Source organism: Leopardus geoffroyi, chromosome D1 (assembly GCF_018350155.1).
Source record: "Leopardus geoffroyi isolate Oge1 chromosome D1, O.geoffroyi_Oge1_pat1.0, whole genome shotgun sequence".
Classification (NCBI taxonomy): domain Eukaryota; kingdom Metazoa; phylum Chordata; class Mammalia; order Carnivora; family Felidae; genus Leopardus; species Leopardus geoffroyi.
This window is the reverse complement of record NC_059329.1, coordinates 11,569,533-11,587,184: the sequence shown is the minus strand read 5'-3', so window position 1 is coordinate 11,587,184 and position 17,652 is coordinate 11,569,533. Positions and strand designations below refer to the sequence as shown.

At 54.8% G+C, this 17,652-nt stretch overlaps 1 protein-coding gene across 8 annotated transcripts in view; it reads left to right on the top strand.

Annotated features, from left to right (window-relative positions):
• Window positions 1–17,652, top strand: part of TMPRSS5 (transmembrane serine protease 5) — a 92,000-nt gene that overhangs the window by 19,941 nt on the left and 54,407 nt on the right. For 7 of the 8 annotated variants that reach the window (XR_006713737.1, XR_006713738.1, XM_045482851.1 and 4 more), the window contains exons 2-12: window positions 2,192–2,315; window positions 2,644–2,742; window positions 3,236–3,358; window positions 3,722–3,857; window positions 4,209–4,322; window positions 5,038–5,081; window positions 5,784–5,946; window positions 7,127–7,305; window positions 9,063–9,161; window positions 9,600–9,742; window positions 10,017–10,169. Coding sequence is in view for 6 of the 8 variants with exons in the window: in XM_045482851.1 (XP_045338807.1) it covers window positions 2,192–2,315; window positions 2,644–2,742; window positions 3,236–3,358; window positions 3,722–3,857; window positions 4,209–4,322; window positions 5,038–5,081; window positions 5,784–5,946; window positions 7,127–7,305; window positions 9,063–9,161; window positions 9,600–9,742; window positions 10,017–10,169 (1,377 nt within the window). In the remaining 2 variants the exon portion in view is untranslated. Of the gene's footprint in view, window positions 1–2,191; window positions 2,316–2,643; window positions 2,743–3,235; window positions 3,359–3,721; window positions 3,858–4,208; window positions 4,323–5,037; window positions 5,082–5,783; window positions 5,947–7,126; window positions 7,306–9,062; window positions 9,162–9,599; window positions 9,743–10,016; window positions 10,170–11,106; window positions 12,850–17,652 lie in introns of those variants that run through there. The other variant, XM_045482848.1, reaches the window with a different exon arrangement.

The window sequence follows — 17,652 nt, the reverse complement described above, 5'->3', positions numbered from 1 at the left end:
GCACACTGTTTGGCACAAGGGACCTGGTTGCTAAGCAACAGTAGCTGGCCTCCCCTCCTCCCTATAACCTTTTTCTCTGTTTCTAAGCTTCTAGTTAGCAGATGGGAGGGCCTGAGGCTGCCCAGCCCAGCCCAGCCCTTGGCCCCTTTCCCTGCAACAAGGGGTCTATTCATGGTTTCTGAGCAGATTTATTGTCTCTTTGGCACGCGCGTGCGCGCACGTGTGTGTGTGTGTGTGTGTGTGTGTGTGTGTGTGTGTGTGTAGTGGGGGGAGGATAAAGGGAGGGGCCCTATGTGAACTAGGGAAACCTCACCCTCCAACCAAGCTGGCTGGGCTATTTAATCAATGCTGATCCAAGAACAGGAGCAGAACCCTGACTAGCAGACCCTGAGGCTTTACATTGGTGCCACTGACCCAAATGGTAAGGCTGTACCTACATCTGTGCTATCCCTGACCTGGTCTGTCTCTGTCTCTCTCTCTCTCTCTCTCTCTCTCTCTCTCTCTCTCTCTCCCCCTCCCCCCCCCCCCCCCACGGGGCATCTAGGGATGCCTAGACCAGTGAGGAAAGGCAGAGAGAGAGAGAGAGAGAGAGAGAGAGAGAGAGAGAGAGAGAGAGAGGTAAATGAGCACAATATAGGGCCAAAACAGGTGCCTTATGGGTTGAAGGAAACTTCTTAGAGCAGTGATGTCTAGCTATGTCTTAAAGGGTCCTAGGAGTCAGCTACATGGGAGAAAGGACAGCAAGTGCAAAGTCTCTGTGGTGTGAGAGCACGTGAAGGCCTGAAGGACTGGCATGTGTGTTAGTATGATCCTGAATTCCACTGAGGAGGGAGTCATGCTGGCAGCTGGGGATGGAGAGGTGAGGAAGGGTGAGATCACAGGGGATTTTGTGAACCATGTCTTAGGACTTTGGATTTATCAGACTACAGAGATTCATTTGGTACATTATTATTATTATTATTATTATTATTATTATTATTTTAGAGGGTGGGGGGAGAGGGGCAGAGGGAGAGAGAGAGAATCTTAAGCAGGCCCCACACTCAGGGAGGAGCCCATGATTGAGCAGGGCTCGATCCCATGACCTGGAATCATGACCTGAGCTGAAATCAAGAGTCGGACGTTCAGCCAACAGAGCCACTCAGACGCCTCTCATTGGGTCCTTTAAAGATGAGATTAACTTGCTCATGTTTGAATTTTAGGATTGCTCTGACATGGAGAATGAATGGAGACAAGAACTAGAGGAGGGAGATTACTCGTTGGGTAGTAATAGTGACCACTCTTATTTTACAAATGAGAAAACTGAAGTTTGGAGAGGTGTTAGGCTGCAGACCTAGCTTTGAACTGCTGTTCCAATATTTCCCCCAAGATCTTATTTTCCATTACTCTTTTTCACGGCACGTGAACTTCAGGCAAACATATAACTTACTCTGCTCTGTGCTTTTCCACCCCCATGCTTTTGCCTCTTCAGTCGCCTAGAACACCCAATGCCCACATATGTCCATGTAGGCCCCGTGCGTCTCCGAGGGCCTGTCTCAGGCTGCCTTTTCTGGGAAGCCTTTTTTGATCTCCCTGGTGAGAAGTAAGCTCTGCTTCTGAATGCCAGTGGTGGTGAAACTGAACTTCCCTTCTGTCACTTAACATGTTCTGCTTTTTTTACATGACCTATTGTCAGGACTCCACTGCAGATTCTTTGGGGGCAGCTGGGGAGTGTTCCATGTTGGTTTATTTTGAATTCCCTACAGTGTTCCCCATTGTGGCCTATCCACTTGGGCTAAATATGGTGCATTGTGCAGGGGCACTTCCTACTCTGACACAGGAGGGGAAGAAGAAGGCTGGGGTCTGGAGTCCTGAGGAGGGACGTGGAGAGGCTCAGTGGATGCCCTTGATAGCTGTGGGAGGCAAGGGGAGTGGGTGGTGAGGAGTGTGGGTTTCAGAGTCAGCCCAGTCTGGGTTTGAATCCCCGCTCTGATGCTTACTGGCCTTGTAAGAATAAGGTCGGTGAGGTTAGGGGATCCAGGGGAGCGGAGAAGGCCTGGAGGGGCATGGGCATCGGTGGGAAGACAGAGAGAGTGTCTAAGATGAAGAAGAGGCAGTGAGTGCACAGCCGAGGTTAGAGAGTGGGGGCTCGTAGTGGGCTGTGACTTCTCACCGTGGTGTGGGGATCCTGAGTGACCGACAGTTATTTTCCCAGAGCCTGATGCCGGATGGCCAAGCCCACATGGAGCCTCAGTATGCAGAGGAGGGTCCAGGACCTGGGATCTTCAGAGCAGAGCCAGGAGACCCACTGAGGAGGCCTGAGGCCCAGCAGCAGCCCAGTAGGCGAGATTGGGCTATAGGGGAATGATAGGGTGGAGACAGTGAGTGGATAAGCTGTCCACATTCCCCAGACCCTTCATGGGCCAGTCCCAAATTACCGATGGCGAGAGGCAGCCTCACTGCTCCTCCCGGAACCGCTTTGGCCGTTTCCCAGTTTGGGGACTGAGTGGGCTCTGTGGTGATGGGGCAGGGGGAGGTGGGCAGGGACAGTGGGAGCAAACTCCCGCCACAGCCCAGTGGCTGCCATGCCCCATGGAGGTGCCTCAGGGCAGAGTGAGGCTGGCAGGCAGGAGCGGGGCACCCAGACTCCTCTGCCCTCTCCCACAGCCTCTCAGGCGGGGCGCTGGTGCCCAAGGCGGCGTGGCTGCGTGGCGCTGGGCGCCCTGGCGCTGCTGGCTGGTGCGAGCGTCGGCTCATGGCTTCTCGGTCAGTGCTGGGGCCCTTCGGTGCTCTGGGGAGGGCTGGAGAACAGGATCTGGGGGATCCTTGTTGCAAGACACAAGCGGGTGTAAAGGGCAGTCGGGAAGAGCGTCTTTCTGATCTACCCCGAGCTGACAGCAGGGGACAAGGGATGGATTTGCAGCTGGAGGGATTTAGGCTCCGCGTAAAGAATGTTTCAGTCCTACAGTGAGAAGTGTAAGGTACTTGAATGGATGACCCGGGGAGGCCCAGGGCAGACGTTTTCTAGAAATCATTCCCAGTCAGAGAGAGACGGAGACAGGGACAGACAGAGTGTGCTCTCCTCGGGGTGTTAGTTGGGGGACCCGCCTAAGGCTGGGTGGTGCGTGAGTCCCCAGGCAGCTGCTTTTGTCTCCCTCTGTTGCAGGGGTCTTGTTCTGCCCCTTGGCCCTCTCCTTGGGAATCCCTCCCTTCTCCTAGCCTCTTCTCTGTGACCTCTCCCTGTCCTTGTCCTCTGAAGTGCTGTATCTGTGGCCAGCCGCCTCTCAGCCATCTCCCGGGAACTTGCAGGATGAGGAGATGCCTTTGAGCTGCTCAGAGGCCAGTGGTGAGGAAGCCCTGCTCCCTTCGCTTCCCAGAACAGGTGGGCCACACCCCCAAGGCAGCAAGACTGCCCTCCCCCCAGCCCTGAGCCCCTTCAGAGCTCTGGGCTCCCCACTTCTGGCCAGGGGCAAAGAGGACCAAAATGGAAGGCCATGAATCCACTGCCTGCATCTGGGTCTCCTCCTCTGGTGGGAAGGGAGTGACATGGTCCAGCCTCAAACAGTGGCTCTCTGGTTCGGAGCAGCCAGCACACCCTGGGGACCGTTTTGATCTCTAGCTGAGGCACGGACAGGGGTCATTAAGGCCTCTTTGGGTCCCCGCACGGCCAGGTCCAGCTCCCCCTGGCCACTCTGCCCCTCTACCCCTCAGCAGGTAGGATGTGACTTTTATGCTGTGCCTTCAGTATCTTTCAGAATCAACCCTGAGGGCTTCTTGCTGGCAGTACAGGTGAGGGCTCGGCCAGACTGGCTCCTGGTCTGCCACGAGGGCTGGAGCTCTGCCCTGGGGCTGCGGATCTGCCAGAGCCTGGGACATCTCAGGTAACTGGGGCCAGGCTAGGGGCCCGGGGAGGGTGGCAGGCTGGTGGTAGGAAAGGGGGAGTTGGAGACCTCTATCTGCCCGTCCCCATCAAAGTGCTCAGGAACTGGCAAGAGGTCACTTTGGCCATCTCCTGGCCTCTGGACACGATGGTACCCCAGCCTGTTTCTCTCCTTTGAGCAATACTGCTTTTTAACAAATATAAATCCCAGAAGTCATCGTCAAAGTCTTGCTCAGTGAGGGTACTGTTGGGTGGATTGTATATCACGTATATCCCGGTCATGATTAACTGCCATCTCCTGTGCTACAGTGTAAACTGATTTCCTCCCGTTCTGTTCCCCTCTTCTGCCAAGACTCACTCACTACAAGGGAGTGAACCTGTCTGACATCCAGCTCAACAGCTCCCAGGGGTTTGCTCAGCTCTCTCCAGGACTGGGAGGCTTCCTGGAGGAGGTGTGGCAGCCCAGGTAGGACTTCTGAGGAGATTGAGTGGGGTCCCTTACTTCCTGGTGAACAGTCCGGCAGAAATCTTCCTGTCATGGGAGGCTGGTAGCAAAGACATTGGCCGTATGACATAGGACACAGAGCAACATTTCCCAGTCTGAAATCACAAACTCCGTTCCCATGAGTGGGGATTCACTCTGCCAGGAGAGCCGGGATGCTGTGGGTTTGAGACACTAGAACGATCGAGGCATTAGGCTGCTGGGGCCAGTAAGAGCAGGTGAGAGAAGAGGGCTTTGGTCCAGCAGGAATGGAGGTTTGCTAAGAAGGAGGAGGGGGAGAGGAGAGCAAAGGGCGGGGGATAGAGAAGAGAGAGTAAGCCCAGGAGGGGCATGGGACAAAGCTCCCTGTTCTTCCTTCAGTCCCTTATCCGCTCATCCACCGAAAACACGTCCATTTGGGGGCTCTTAGTGGGCACAGTTGGACTTTCTTGTCTGTAACTTGGGGCCCTGTCTAGGACAACCCTCAAGGGCCACGACCTCCGCTGGTACCCCGGGGTGGGGCAATGGGCCAGGGTAGCAGTGCTGTCCTGGGGGCCTGTGAATGAGGAGGGGCCTGGAGCTTGGGGCGGGGGTGGGAAACAGAGGGGGGCTGCACCGGAGGCCTCCTCTGTCTCCACCTGGCCTCCATGCCCTCGGGTGGGCCCCTGTCCAGCTTCTTGCTGCCATCTCCATTTTGCAGGGACAGCTGCGCTTCTGGTCAAATCGTTTCCCTCAGATGCTCTGGTGAGTCATGTGTCCAGTCCAGGAAGGCGGCAGTGGGAGGAAAGGGTCTCCCCACTGTCCTGAGTGTGGAGAGCCACACAGAGTGGGTGTGGGATGGGGTTCCTTGCCCACCTTCCCCTCTGCCTGCCGGTCACCTTCTTGCAGACACAGTTCCATCTCAACAGAGCCCCGTCCACTCCTCTGTCGTGTCCCCCACCAGCCACCGATCTGGTTGGATGATCTTGCTTCTCTTCCTAGCACTATCTGTCTTGACTTCTGAGGCTCCTTCCCGCTTTCCTCTGGAGAGACCCCAGGGGGATTACTATAGGCCGTTAACCGGTTAGCAACTTTAGGAGACTAAGGAAGGTGGTAAACCAGGGGCTGCATGGGAGACAGTCTGCAGAGCTCCTTGCGTGTGACCCCAATCATCCGTCTGTGTCTTCACCTCTCCTGTTGCATGCATCCCTCTACACACCAACATTCTGACCCCTCCTGTGGGACAGGCATTTGGTTAGGTGTCGGGGCTCTGCACACAACACAGGCCTGGGTGTGGGCCTCCGTGAGCTCGCAGACTGATTTCTGCCTTCTCATACCCCCAATTCAGGGTCGGGAGAAATAAATCAGAGCCGTCCACACTGGACCGTGCTCCCCAAGAGTTAGGACCAATCTATCACCCACCTCTCTTCCCTAGTCACCATCTCACTCATGCTTTCCTGTTTGCAGAGTGTGGGACGAGGCCCCTGGCTTCCCGGATAGTTGGCGGGCAGGCCGTGGCTCCCGGGCGCTGGCCCTGGCAGGCCAGTGTGGCCCTGGGCTCCCGGCACACGTGTGGGGGCTCTGTGCTGGCCCCACGCTGGGTGATGACGGCCGCACACTGCATGCACAGGCAAGTCTCGGGGGCTGCTGGGGAGGACACGGCCTCAGTTGCCTTTTCCGTTTGGCCGTTGGTATGTCCATGTCGAGGGCGCCTGGGTGGCCCAGGTCATGATCTCACGGTTCTTGGGTTCGAGCCTCTCGTCGAGCTCTGTGCTGACAGCTCGGAGCCCGGAGCCTGCTTCGGATTCTGTGTCTCCCTCTCTCTCTGCCCCTCCCCACTCGCACTCTGTCTTTCTCTCTCTCAAAAATAAATACAAACATAAAAATTAAAAAAAAAAGTCCACGTCGAACAGTCTGCCTCCCCATGTGTGTCCTCAGGGGCATGGATTGCGAAGTGCTCTCCCCGTTCAGTGCCAAGAACAATTTGCATGAGTAGCAGCAGTAAGACAAAGACTGGTCCTCTGTGCTGGCTCAGTTTTGAAGTTTTCAAAATACTTTCATATTCACAGCGCTCTGTGCTTCTTAATGTTTATCACAAGTGTCATTAAATCACCTTCCGGGTAATTATTTGTTTAATGTCTCTCCTCCCTTTTAGACTGGAAGCTCCCCAGGAATGGGGACTCTCAGTCTTGTTTACCCCTGGGTCTCTTTCTTAATTTGTCCATGGCCATGTCCCCATGGCCTAGAACAGTCCTGAAATACAATAGGTGCTTAATAAATACTGGTTGGAGCAAGGAAGGGATGAATGACGAGCAAATGAGCTCTTTGGACCTCTTCTTTTGGCAGCGGGCAGGGCAGTAGCACACTCCTCACTTCACAATGAGGAAACTGAGGCTGGGAGAGGTGAGGTGTCTTCCCCATGGTCACAGGTAGTAAGTGGAGAGGCAGGACTCCCAGAACTTTTTCTGACTCAGAGTTAGGAGGTCACACAAGCCCCTTTGATTGTTCGTTACAAAATGTGGAGGGGGCTCATTCAGGACAGAGGGGCTGGGGGGTTGCAGATGACCCCCAGTGTCTCATGTCTCTGGCCGTTCTGCAGCATTTATTAAGCACCTACTGTGTGCCCAGTATCTTGCCAGCTGCTGCAACGATACTAAGAGGCCTGGCCCCTGGGTCCTGCGAGTGGCCAGCCTGGTGATGGGGGCTTCCATTAATGGTTTCTCTGGCCAGCTTCCTCCATCCGCCAGCATGCTTATGTCAGCCTCTTCTGCCCCTCCCTTCCCTGGGCTCAGCACGGCTCCTGTGTGTAGTTTTAGGCTGTCCCGGCTGTCCAGCTGGCGGGTGTACACGGGGCTGGTGAGCCACAGTGCCGTCAGGCCTCACCAGGGGGCTGTGGTGGAGAGGATCATCCCTCACCCCCTCTACAGCACCCAGAATCACGACTACGACGTCGCTCTCCTCCAGCTCCGGACACCGCTCAACTTCTCAGGTGAGGCACCGGCCAGGAACGAACAGGCTGCGGGCCGTGGAGGGAATGGGGCAGGCCCTGGGACGCCTGAGAGGTGAGCTCCCTTCTGAGTTCCCTCCCAGCGCTGTAAACCTTAACACAGTTCATCGGATGAGCTCTGCCATCTCCTGGACCTCAGCTTCACCCAGGCTCGTGCAGGCGCTTTTGGGGACAAAGGTTCTGGCCCTTTTCGCAGCTGGACTGCAAGTGGGACTTGCCTGCAAGTCCCCAGCGGAGCTCCTGGCTGCTCTATCTACCACAGACCGCCCCTCCCCCGTCCCCATGCCACGGCGTGACATGCTACACGGTTTTCCAGATGTCTTTCCTTCAACTCTCATAACAACCCTGACAGGTAGATGAGACAGGTATATACAGACAAGGACAGTGACACTTAGTGAGGAGAGGGACACTCTGCAAGGTCACACGGCACACAGTTCCTGAGCCTGGTGTCCGGGCTCCAGGGCTGCTTCTCCACAGCATCTGAAGAGCAAGCCCCCCCAGCATGCACGTGCATGTGTGTGCTCACCGGCACACACACACACACACACACACACATACACACACACACACAAACACGTGCACACACCCAGTGCTCACACAAGTACCCACGTGCACGCTTTCTCACACACACGCACACACTCACATACACTCAGCACTCCTCTCTCCCACCTCCACCCATGGCCTTGGGTTTCCCAAATCCCAGTGTTGCCACATACCCTTGGGCCTACGTGACTCTGAACTTTTGCTCAACAGTTCATATTTCTAAATTGACTTAAGTACATTTATTTTTCCTAATGTTTATTTTTGAGAGAGAGGGGGAGAGAGAGACATAGCGTGAGCAGGGGAGGGGCAGAGAGAGAGGGAGACACAGAATCCGAAGCAGGCTCTAGGCTCTGAGCTGTCAGCACAGAGCCCGACGCAGGGCTCGAACCCACAAGCAGCGAGATCATGACCTGAGCCGAAGTCGCATGCTTAACCGACTGAGCCACCCAGGCGCCCCTAAATTGACTTAAATACATTTAAAAGGGGAACTTCAAGCTACTGCCTAACTGGAGGGCCCACATTACTTGTAGCAAATAGGTAACAACCATGAAAACACAGAGCAAAAACAAGCCAGTGTTCAAGTCCTCTGCAGAATTTGGCGTCTGGGCCTGCTGTCTCTGTATTTAGGGGGAAGTTGACAGGCACTGGGAGAGCCACACAGGGGCACCCCATGGAATCTTTCTCCATGATGTAGTTCGAGGGACTGAAGGAGAACCCGGAAGAAAACCCTTCCTCCCCTCACGCATCAGAGATTATTTAATGGCATGTCTACGTGCCACCTGACGACAAGTGTGGGCCCCAACCATAGGACTTGCCACACTTTTGGAAACAATTCCGCAAGAGGGATCCAACACCCCAAGTGAAGTCCCAAAGGAGTACAGATGCTCAGAAGGAATTCTCCTTCTCCCTCAGTCCCCGGGTTGGGGGTGTGCACTGCCCAGCCTAGAAGGCACCCTGCACACTGCAGTTTATACATTGTCCTCTGTGCGAATGGTGGCCCCCCCTGCAATGTGGTACGGTGCACGACCTGCACAACCTTACAGGAGACCTGGTTGGTGGAGGCCGGGAACCAAGGTTGTTTGAGAAGGGGGTGAGGAGGAACTGCCAGGCCTGGTTCTTCCCCGAGGCTGAGGGTGAGGTGGTGGGGAAGGGAAGCTGAGCCTGAGTGGAGCCCAGAACCACCTGCTTCTCTACAGACACCGTGGGTGCTGTGTGCCTGCCAGCTGAGAAGCAAGATTTCCCAAGGGGCTCACAGTGCTGGGTGTCTGGCTGGGGCCACACCGACCCCAGCCACAGTGAGTCAGCTCCCAGGGCCCTGGGTACAAAAGGGGTGGGGGAGTGGGGGAGCATCCTCCCCCAAGGTGACGCACCTCTACCTCCCATGTCCACCTCCCCCCCGGGCCAAATGGCAGTGCCAACCCCCTTTTTCTCTGGTGTCATCGTTGGCCTCAGTCTCCCCTGCCTGGGTCTTCCTGGGAGAACACCTTCTGAGTTTCCCCTGAAGCCAGGCCTTTTATACCCCTGCCCTTTTTCTGGCCTTCTTCACTCTTAAGTCTGACAGACCCCTGCCTCCTTCCCGGGGTCCACAGCTCCCACCTTGGGCTCTGCTCTTTGGGTCTCATGTCTCCGGGGCCTCTAACCACCTTCCCTCCAGCTGCTGTGTCTTCCTGGCCTTGCTTTGTGCCCCACGGCCCGGCTCTGTATCCCTCCATCTCCATGTCTGCCTCCCGCAGCCCACAACTCAGACACGCTGCAGGACACGGTGGTGCCCCTGCTGGGCACCCGGCTCTGCAACAGCTCCTGCATGTACAGCGGGGCCCTTACCCCCCGCATGCTGTGTGCCGGCTACGTGGACGGGAGGGCCGACGCGTGCCAGGTGCAGCAGTGAGCGGGACCGTGGTCGGGGGCGGGGATGAGGGGTTTCCTGCTGGGGCTTGGCCCCTGGTCTGAGCAGCCTCTCTAGGAGGATGGGTGTCTAGGCGAGTTGAGTAGTGCAGCTAAGGATTAATGGAGGGACGAGGCGAGCGGAGATCCGTGCTGGAAGCAGAAGGGGCCTAGCGTAGAGGGTGTGCTTTGGGGAGTTCTGGTGCGCCTCCACCAGGAAGGACTAACTGCCCGCTTCTCTGTGTCTCTACGTCTGGATCCCTCAGGGTGACAGCGGGGGCCCCCTGGTGTGCCTGGACGGGGGCACGTGGCACTTGGTGGGGGTGGTCAGCTGGGGCCGCGGCTGTGCGGAGCCCAATCATCCTGGCGTCTACGCCAAGGTTGCCGAGTTCCTGGACTGGATCCATGACACTGCGAGGGTGAGTGTGGGGGCAGGGGTGGGCGGGCAGCTTTATAAAGGACCCAACCCTTGGGTGACGCTCAGCTCTTAGGTCTGGGCGCTGCTTGGGGCTGGAGAACGGTCCCTAGATGGGGAGGAGGAAGTGATGCTTATAGCACCGAATGCATTGGATTGCTATCAATTTAAGTATTAGCTAGGGAAGAGTGGACCTGAGTTTGTAGCCCAGATCTGCCATTTACTGGGTGAGCTTCGGCCCGTTCCTAACCTTGGCAAGCCCCAGTTTCTTGGTAGTAGCTCACGGCTACCTCGAATGCTCCTGTGGCGATGTAGTGAGGTAAGATTACCACGAGACAGCCGTGCAGCCCTAGGCTTGTGGTGGGTGGTCCTCATGTTGTTCGTGGGGATATTTCCGACCATCATTCGTTCCTGCTTTCTAAGGCAGTTGTGAGTGCCTGCACTCCCTGCACTTTGGAGAGAGCTCGGCATTTTGCAGTGTGGGTTCAGCAGGGGATTAATTCTTGTGTGACATCAGGCAAGCCACTTGGCTTCATCCGTTCAGTGGGAGGGCCCAGGAGGATAATGTGCATGAAGACAGGTCCTCTGTGTAAAGTACTTAACAGATGCAGGGCGTGATGATGAGAAGCATCTCTCCCCAGGGTTGGGCACAGGGGCAGGTGGCCGGTAGTACATTTTAGAGTTTCAGGGGACACATAAACCCCTGTTCTCATTCAAGCCTTACAGAAAACCTAGAGAAATAGTTTTAGCTGCATTTGATAGAAGTGGAAACCAAGGTTCTGAACGGTGGTTTCCTCAAATGGAAATTTCTCGGCTGGTAGGTGTTGGGGCCATCGTGGGTCTGGCTCCTTCCTCCGTCAGCCCAGGCCCCCCTCTCCCAGCCCTATTCCTCCTCCACCGCACCGCACACAGCCTCACGCTTCTTCCTGGGTCTCTGGCAGGCCCGCCAGATGGAGGAGGAGCTGCAGACCCAGGTGCAGAAGGCACGGACCTCCTTTCGCACAAGACAGTCATCGCCCGCAGGCCAGCCTCCGGGTCCGGGCCTCTCCTCTCGGCCCTGGTTTTGAGTCCCTCTTTCTCACCAGGGAGCCTCAGTAACGGGAGAGCCGATGGGGCTGGGCTGGAAAAGTGGGGGGAGGGGCGGGTGAGGAAGATGCTGCTGGCGGCAGCTGGGTACCCGGCCTTCCCCCTCTGCCCTTCCCTGCACGCATCTTTTGGGAGGATGCTCGGGGATGCCCTGGGACCGCTTTCTCCATGTCTCTCAGGCAAGGAAAGTGCCTCCTTAGAGGAGCCCCTGGCCCCGAGGCTTCTGGGCAGATGGGGTCAAGGCTGGGCAAGCCCATGCAGTCAGGATCCTCCCCACTTTGCGTGTTCTCAAGTGGCTGTGGCTGACCCGACCGGGCAGGGTCGGGGACATTTAAGAATGCTCTGGTTGGCCTTCAGTTAGGACTTTGCTTTTATAATGACAGTTCTGTGAACTGGTTCAAGGACTGCTGTCTTGGAGTGAAGTGATATAGGGTCTCAGTCCCTCATTTTCTCTTGCTCTCTGTGTCTCTCTTTCTCTCGTACACACGCACTCTCTATCTGTGTCTCTGTCTCTGTCGGTCTCTCTTTCACACACACACTCTTTGTCTCTGTCTCTCTTTCTCTCACACACACATACACGCTAAAAGGATAGAATTGCAGTTTTCCTCCCATACATGTTTCTTAAATCTCCGGATCTGACTCCTGCTCCTCTCTCTAGAATCTGGGCATTCACTTATTCAATTCTTTACATTTCTTGAATCTACGTGTCATAACCTGCAGCAAAGAGCCCCCGCCGTCCAGATGGGCTGGTGCACAGGTTTGAGGACCTTCCCCCCACCCCAAGTCAGTGCTGTCTTGGGAGGCTCCGGCTTCCTCATGAGACCTCTGTCTCCTTGGCTCCTGTTCCAGCACTGGGCCTTCTGTCTCGGGGAGATTTCTTTCTGAGTTTATGCCCAGTTAGCATTTTCCTGGTTAAGCTTCTCCCCGACTCTCTTCTCTCTAGCAATTAAAATGCACTTGGCATCTTGTTTCTAAAAAGTGCAATGAATTTTTTATGGTGCTTACCCAAGGAAATGCAATTAGCGTTTAGCAATAACAACTTTTTCATGAATTTATCAGCATTTTTTTGGAGGGGTAGTACAAATGAATATTCATTCCTGGAAGGTCTGCTCACTTTTGGAGAAGTGCACTAAAAAATAAGGACCTCGATTTACTGTCGCTGTATTACCTGGGAGGGGTTGCTGGGAGTTGGCTCTCACATTGCAGAAGTGGTGGGGGAGAGACTCTGGTAGGTGACAGACAGCCTCATTCCCTCCCACCCCCACCACCCGGCTCTTAGATCTCCAGCCTCTTCCCTGAGCTCGAACATTTACCACCTGACTCTGGTGAGTCCCCATCTCAAGAGGCAGGTTCAGGGCAGCTGATCCCCCTGGGCAGGAAAGAGTTACCTGCAAATCCATCAACTATAATCTTTTCAGTGTTACTCATGTCCCTGTGAGTGTTTGCTTATTTAAAGGGAGGTTTTCCTTTATCATAGTCATTGTAGCCGGTTAATAATCAGTAACATGGGGCTATTACAGTTTATCAACACAGCTCACATGTACCTCATTGAGATCTCACACTAGCTATGCGGTGAAGATATTATTATTGTGCCCACTTTATAGGCAAGAAAATTAGTTCAGAAAGAGGAAGCATCTCCCCAAGACCAGCCACTAGTAAGCGCCAGTGAACCCTGGGTCTTTTTATTCCACACCCACATCACCATTTGGCACATGGATGAACGAGATGGTTCAGTGTTGCACAGCAGTGTAGACGTGAAAGGTTCTTTATCACCTAGTGGAGTCACCTGCCTGCACAAATGCATCGCCATCCCTGCTTTTTGTAGGTGAGGCAACCAAAACCTGGGAAGAAGTTAAGTGGCTCCTGCCAGAGACCCTTCTTAGGCAATATTCTGACAGATTTCCAGTTCTCTGTGAGATTGATGGCCTGACTTAAACGTTACAAATGAGTATCTTCCACAGGAGGACGATAAAGAGAACCCTAACTAGAGAATTTGCTAAAAGTGATTCCCTGTTTACCTACAGAAGATCCCAGGATCTTTCATCAAGCTACCAGTCAGATCTGCAGACTCAGAGGCTCCCACCTGCTCTTCCTTTGTTGGCTGGCACCCGCCAATCCAACTCTTAGGAAAATGAGGAGAAAGAGTGCCTGGGCTCTTTCTCCTGGGCCAGCTGCTGGAGTGCAGCGGTGGGGATGGGGGCAAGGAAGGGTGGGAAAATTCAGGTCCAGAAGGATTTTAATGAGGACCAGCTGGGTGCCCAGCTGTGTTAAGCTCTGTAGGGAATTCAGAGGTTGAGAAACTGACTGCCTTATTGGAGCGAGGAGACTTATTTGTAATAAATTATTAGTGGCCAGCCAGGCACAAAGCTGCGTGGTGAGGCAATAATTGCGAAGGGAGCTCTAGGGGACTATCGTGGAATAAGTCAGGGCATTTCTGTGCAGGAAACTTGTCTGTCCCTTCCAAGGATTCAGCATCGCACCTGCCTGGGCAGAGCTTGTGAGCCCCAGGAGACTTTGTAAGCAGGTTGCTCCTGGCTGCCATGCCCAGGGTGGAAACCTTCTCCTTTTCTGTGCTTTCGGGGTCTGGAAGGTATAGTGGGATGCAGGCTCTCTCTACTTGTTAGAACTTCCGTGGGGTCCTGCTTTTCCTAGAAGGGCTGCTGTGAATGAGGGGGCAGGCCTGCCATTCCTGAGGAACATTTCTCAAGCTCTTTCCTACATTTTATTTTTGGAAGTGCTGGGCTCACCCACAGTAGGACAAAACTGGAAATGCTATAAATGCTAAAAGCTGGTACAGCAGCTGTCAGGGGATGGTTTTCCCCAGTCTCTCTATTGCCTTCTGTGCTCTGCCCTCTCCTGGCCATGCACTTAGGACCCTCCAGGCTAGTGAAGAGAGAACCCAGCTACACTATTCAGCCTCTCTCAGCATATCTGGTCCGGATCCCCCCACCCCTCTACTCAGATACATCAGAATGCACTCTTGGGGTACATTTCACCCTTGGGGCTCTGCCTCCTGCTGGCCCATTGGAGCCCAGGGTTGCTCACGGCTGTTTAAACTGTCTTGAATACCATCGCATCTAGAAGAGTTCCTAGTAGCAGGCCTGGAGTAGCTTCCTACTCCTGAGGACGAGGCTTATCTTTCGTACACATTCCATTACCTGGACAGGAAGACGCGGGGCAGGCGGGCACACTTCTCGTGCCCTGGAGGCCCTGGGTCAGGGCAGCCCAGGGGAAGCCACTGGAGGGTTTGTACCTGGGGTTGGTGCTGGAGCAGACCAAGCTGGGGACTCAGACGGAATGGAAAGAGGAGTCCTGGCTCCAGAAGGCGCCGGTCTTGCCCTTGTGTGCCTCTCCCAGAGCGGGGTGAGGGCTGCAGGAAGGCAGGGGGGCTCACAGGGCTGGGCTCATCTCCTGAGCCTCCTCCCTCCCCAGGAATCTTTGGCTGTGGCCTCTGAGGGTGTAGAGTCCCAATCTAGGTCTCCAACCAGTTGGGAGTTTGCTTTCCTGAGCTAACGACTCAGCCTCCCTCCAACTTGGGCTCTCACCTGTCAAATAGGGAGTCTGGGCCGGGTGGTCTCCATGGGATCTGCCTTGTCAGCTTTCACGCAAACCTCCGTCACCCCTGGAGACATCTGCCCCACACCCTGTAGTTGGGACACAATGGACAGCTGCCTGTTCCCTGGGATGGATCTAAAGGACCAAGACTGTTCTGGCTCCTCAGGCGCATAAGAGGAAGGCACTCACAGCTGCTCTCCCTTGAGGCTCGCCCTCTGGGTCCTGGGGGAAAGGGGAGAGACAGCACCAGGCAATTTGAAAAGCTGTCTTTCCCATGTCCGTCTGTCCAGCGTTTGTATAGGGGTGAAGGGTTCCAGGACAGGCTGAGCCCGGTGACTGGCACTGTTTCAGCTGCTCCTCAGCTCCTTCCCGACACCCTGGGCTCTGTGTGGGGCCTCATGGGCCGCAGACTCCTAAAGACACTGAGGGAATTTCCTCCTTACCTCAAAGACCCACGGACACTTTCCTTTCGCCCATTTTCTCTTGACAGCTCCTGAGCTGGCCGCAGGACCCCCTCTGCTCCCCAGCCTCTCCCCGTGCATGAGGACGAGTAGTGAGGAAAGGTTTTGGCTACCAGAACCATTAACAGGCAGCTTTGGTCCAAGATGTCCCCGTTCCTGGCCATGTTACCAGCCTCACAGGGGGAGAATCCTTTCCCATGGCCCTTCAGTCAGGGTGACCCTATCTTCCCAATTTGCCTAGGATTGACCTGGTTTTAACACTGAAACTACCATCTGGGCAAACCAGTGGGTCACGCTAAGTCTGCTGCCTCCCTTCTGTATAAAAGGCATTTCTGTAAACTCTAGTGCCCCTCGGCCTCCTCCAGTCCAATCGGGCTTAAAAGAAAGCTTCCCTGGTGACCCAGAGTTGGAGGAAGAGAAGGTTCCCGGGAATTCTCGAGGTCTGGATGGTTTTGTCAAGGCTGCAACGTTAGCAGATAGTGCCTTGGCCCTGAGGCCCTCGGAGCAAGTCTCCCACAGACCTGGCTGTCCGTCCTTCCCTACGGTGGTCCCTCAGATGGCAGCCAGGACAGCCGTACCTCGCTTCACCTAATGTTCTGGGCACACAGCCTGATCCTCCCAGGCCCAGAAGCCCTCCTGCAATTTGGGGGAGGCTAGGAAGGTGATGTACATGTAGCGTTGCTCCCGGAAGCCATGAACATCGCTTTCCCACTTTGCCCAGGTCTCACTCATGTCTGGTCCCCAGATCCTGGTCTGGGGCTTGGCATGAGGTGCTCACTGATCCCCCTTGGGAGGAGGATAAGAGGGGGTTATCGCCCTCCTGGGAGGCGGGTGGGTCTCTTCTCCAGCCTCTGCCCTCCGGAGGGGAGCAGAGAAGAGCAAAGAAGAGACTGCCAGACTGCTGGAGCCCACAGGGATTTTGTGGGGTTTATTTTGCCTCGGCACTGTCTGCAGAGGTGAGGGCATGAATAAAAGAGCGAGGGAAGATTTACTGTTCCCACACTTGGCGGTGGCCCTGTATTTGCAGAGCGGATCCTGGCTGGGAGGGGCTGGAGCAGGTGGAGGCCAGGCTGGGACTCAGGGAGAAAGCCAGACTCCAGGCAGTCTTTTCGAAGGGACCCTGGGGCGGAGCGGAAGGTGAGGCTGTGAGGGGGCTACTTAGGCCATCTCTGTGACCCCCCAGGGGCCAGAGCATCCCCTCCACTCTTCTGCTCTGTCCCTTACATGAACCAGTAGCCAACAGCTTGGGTCCAAGAACCTCTTAAACCCAGGGGCATGTGGTGGGCCTGGTAGGGTGCACTGCCAATGAGGACCCCAAAAGAAAGGGCCCCAGGCTGCGCTCATTTGTATTCATGGCCCTGGTAATGGGCACAATCAAGAAGTGACATTAGTCGTGGCCTAGCCTGGCCTGGGGCTGGGACCTGGAACCTTTCAGCTGAGAGTGACCTTGGACGGGGTCCAGTGTCACCTCTGCATGCACATCCAAGACAGTACAGCATCGTAGTGTCCTGGGGCCAACAAAAGATGGACCACTTTTTGTACACTCAATCCTAATGGGTCAAAGCTGGTGGTGGGAGGTAGCAGAAAAGAGGAGAGTCTGAGGGACTGGTAGCGTCTTCTGGGAAGTGATAGGATCCATACTGTGTGTGTGTCTATGTATCTGTGTGTCTGCCTGTGTATGTGTATCTTTGTGTGTCTGTGTCTGCGTGTGTGTGTGTGTGTGTGTGTGTGTGTGTGTGTGTGGTCTCTGTGTGTTTTTGGGCACATGTCTGTGTGTATATTTGTGTGTATACTGGTATGTATATTCTATGAAACTTGAAGGTCTTGAGGGAAGAGGAGACATAAAGGGAGTCTGGGATAAGGCTCTACAGAATTTCTCCCCTAACCTTGAAGAGGCAGATCGAACTCTGGCCAGTTTCCATGTACAGGGCTCCCCCCACCTTTAGCTTCTTCCTCCCCATGACACACACACACACACACACCACCTCAACACTTTACGCTGGCAGATGTGATCATAAATAATTAGGAAGAATCAGTGGTCACATATAAGAAACACAGACCTCTGGTACTAGCTTGTTTGTATATATGCGCATGTGCACGTGTGCATATGTGTGTGTGTGCACGTATGTGTGGTCATGTGCCCATGGGAGCTTCTGAATCTTAAGTCAGCCTCTCAAGACTGCTTCCCCCAGGTCCACTTGAACATTTGTGGGGCTTGGGCAGGAGCATGGATGGAATATACCATATGTCTAAAGAGTTAAAAGTAACACATCAAAGTAGCAGATCATTCAATTGAAAATGTCTTGCCATGACAAATATACCTCCTTAAAGATGTAGAATACCAGATTCAAATTTAGAATCCTAGAATCCTTGGATTCTTTCCTG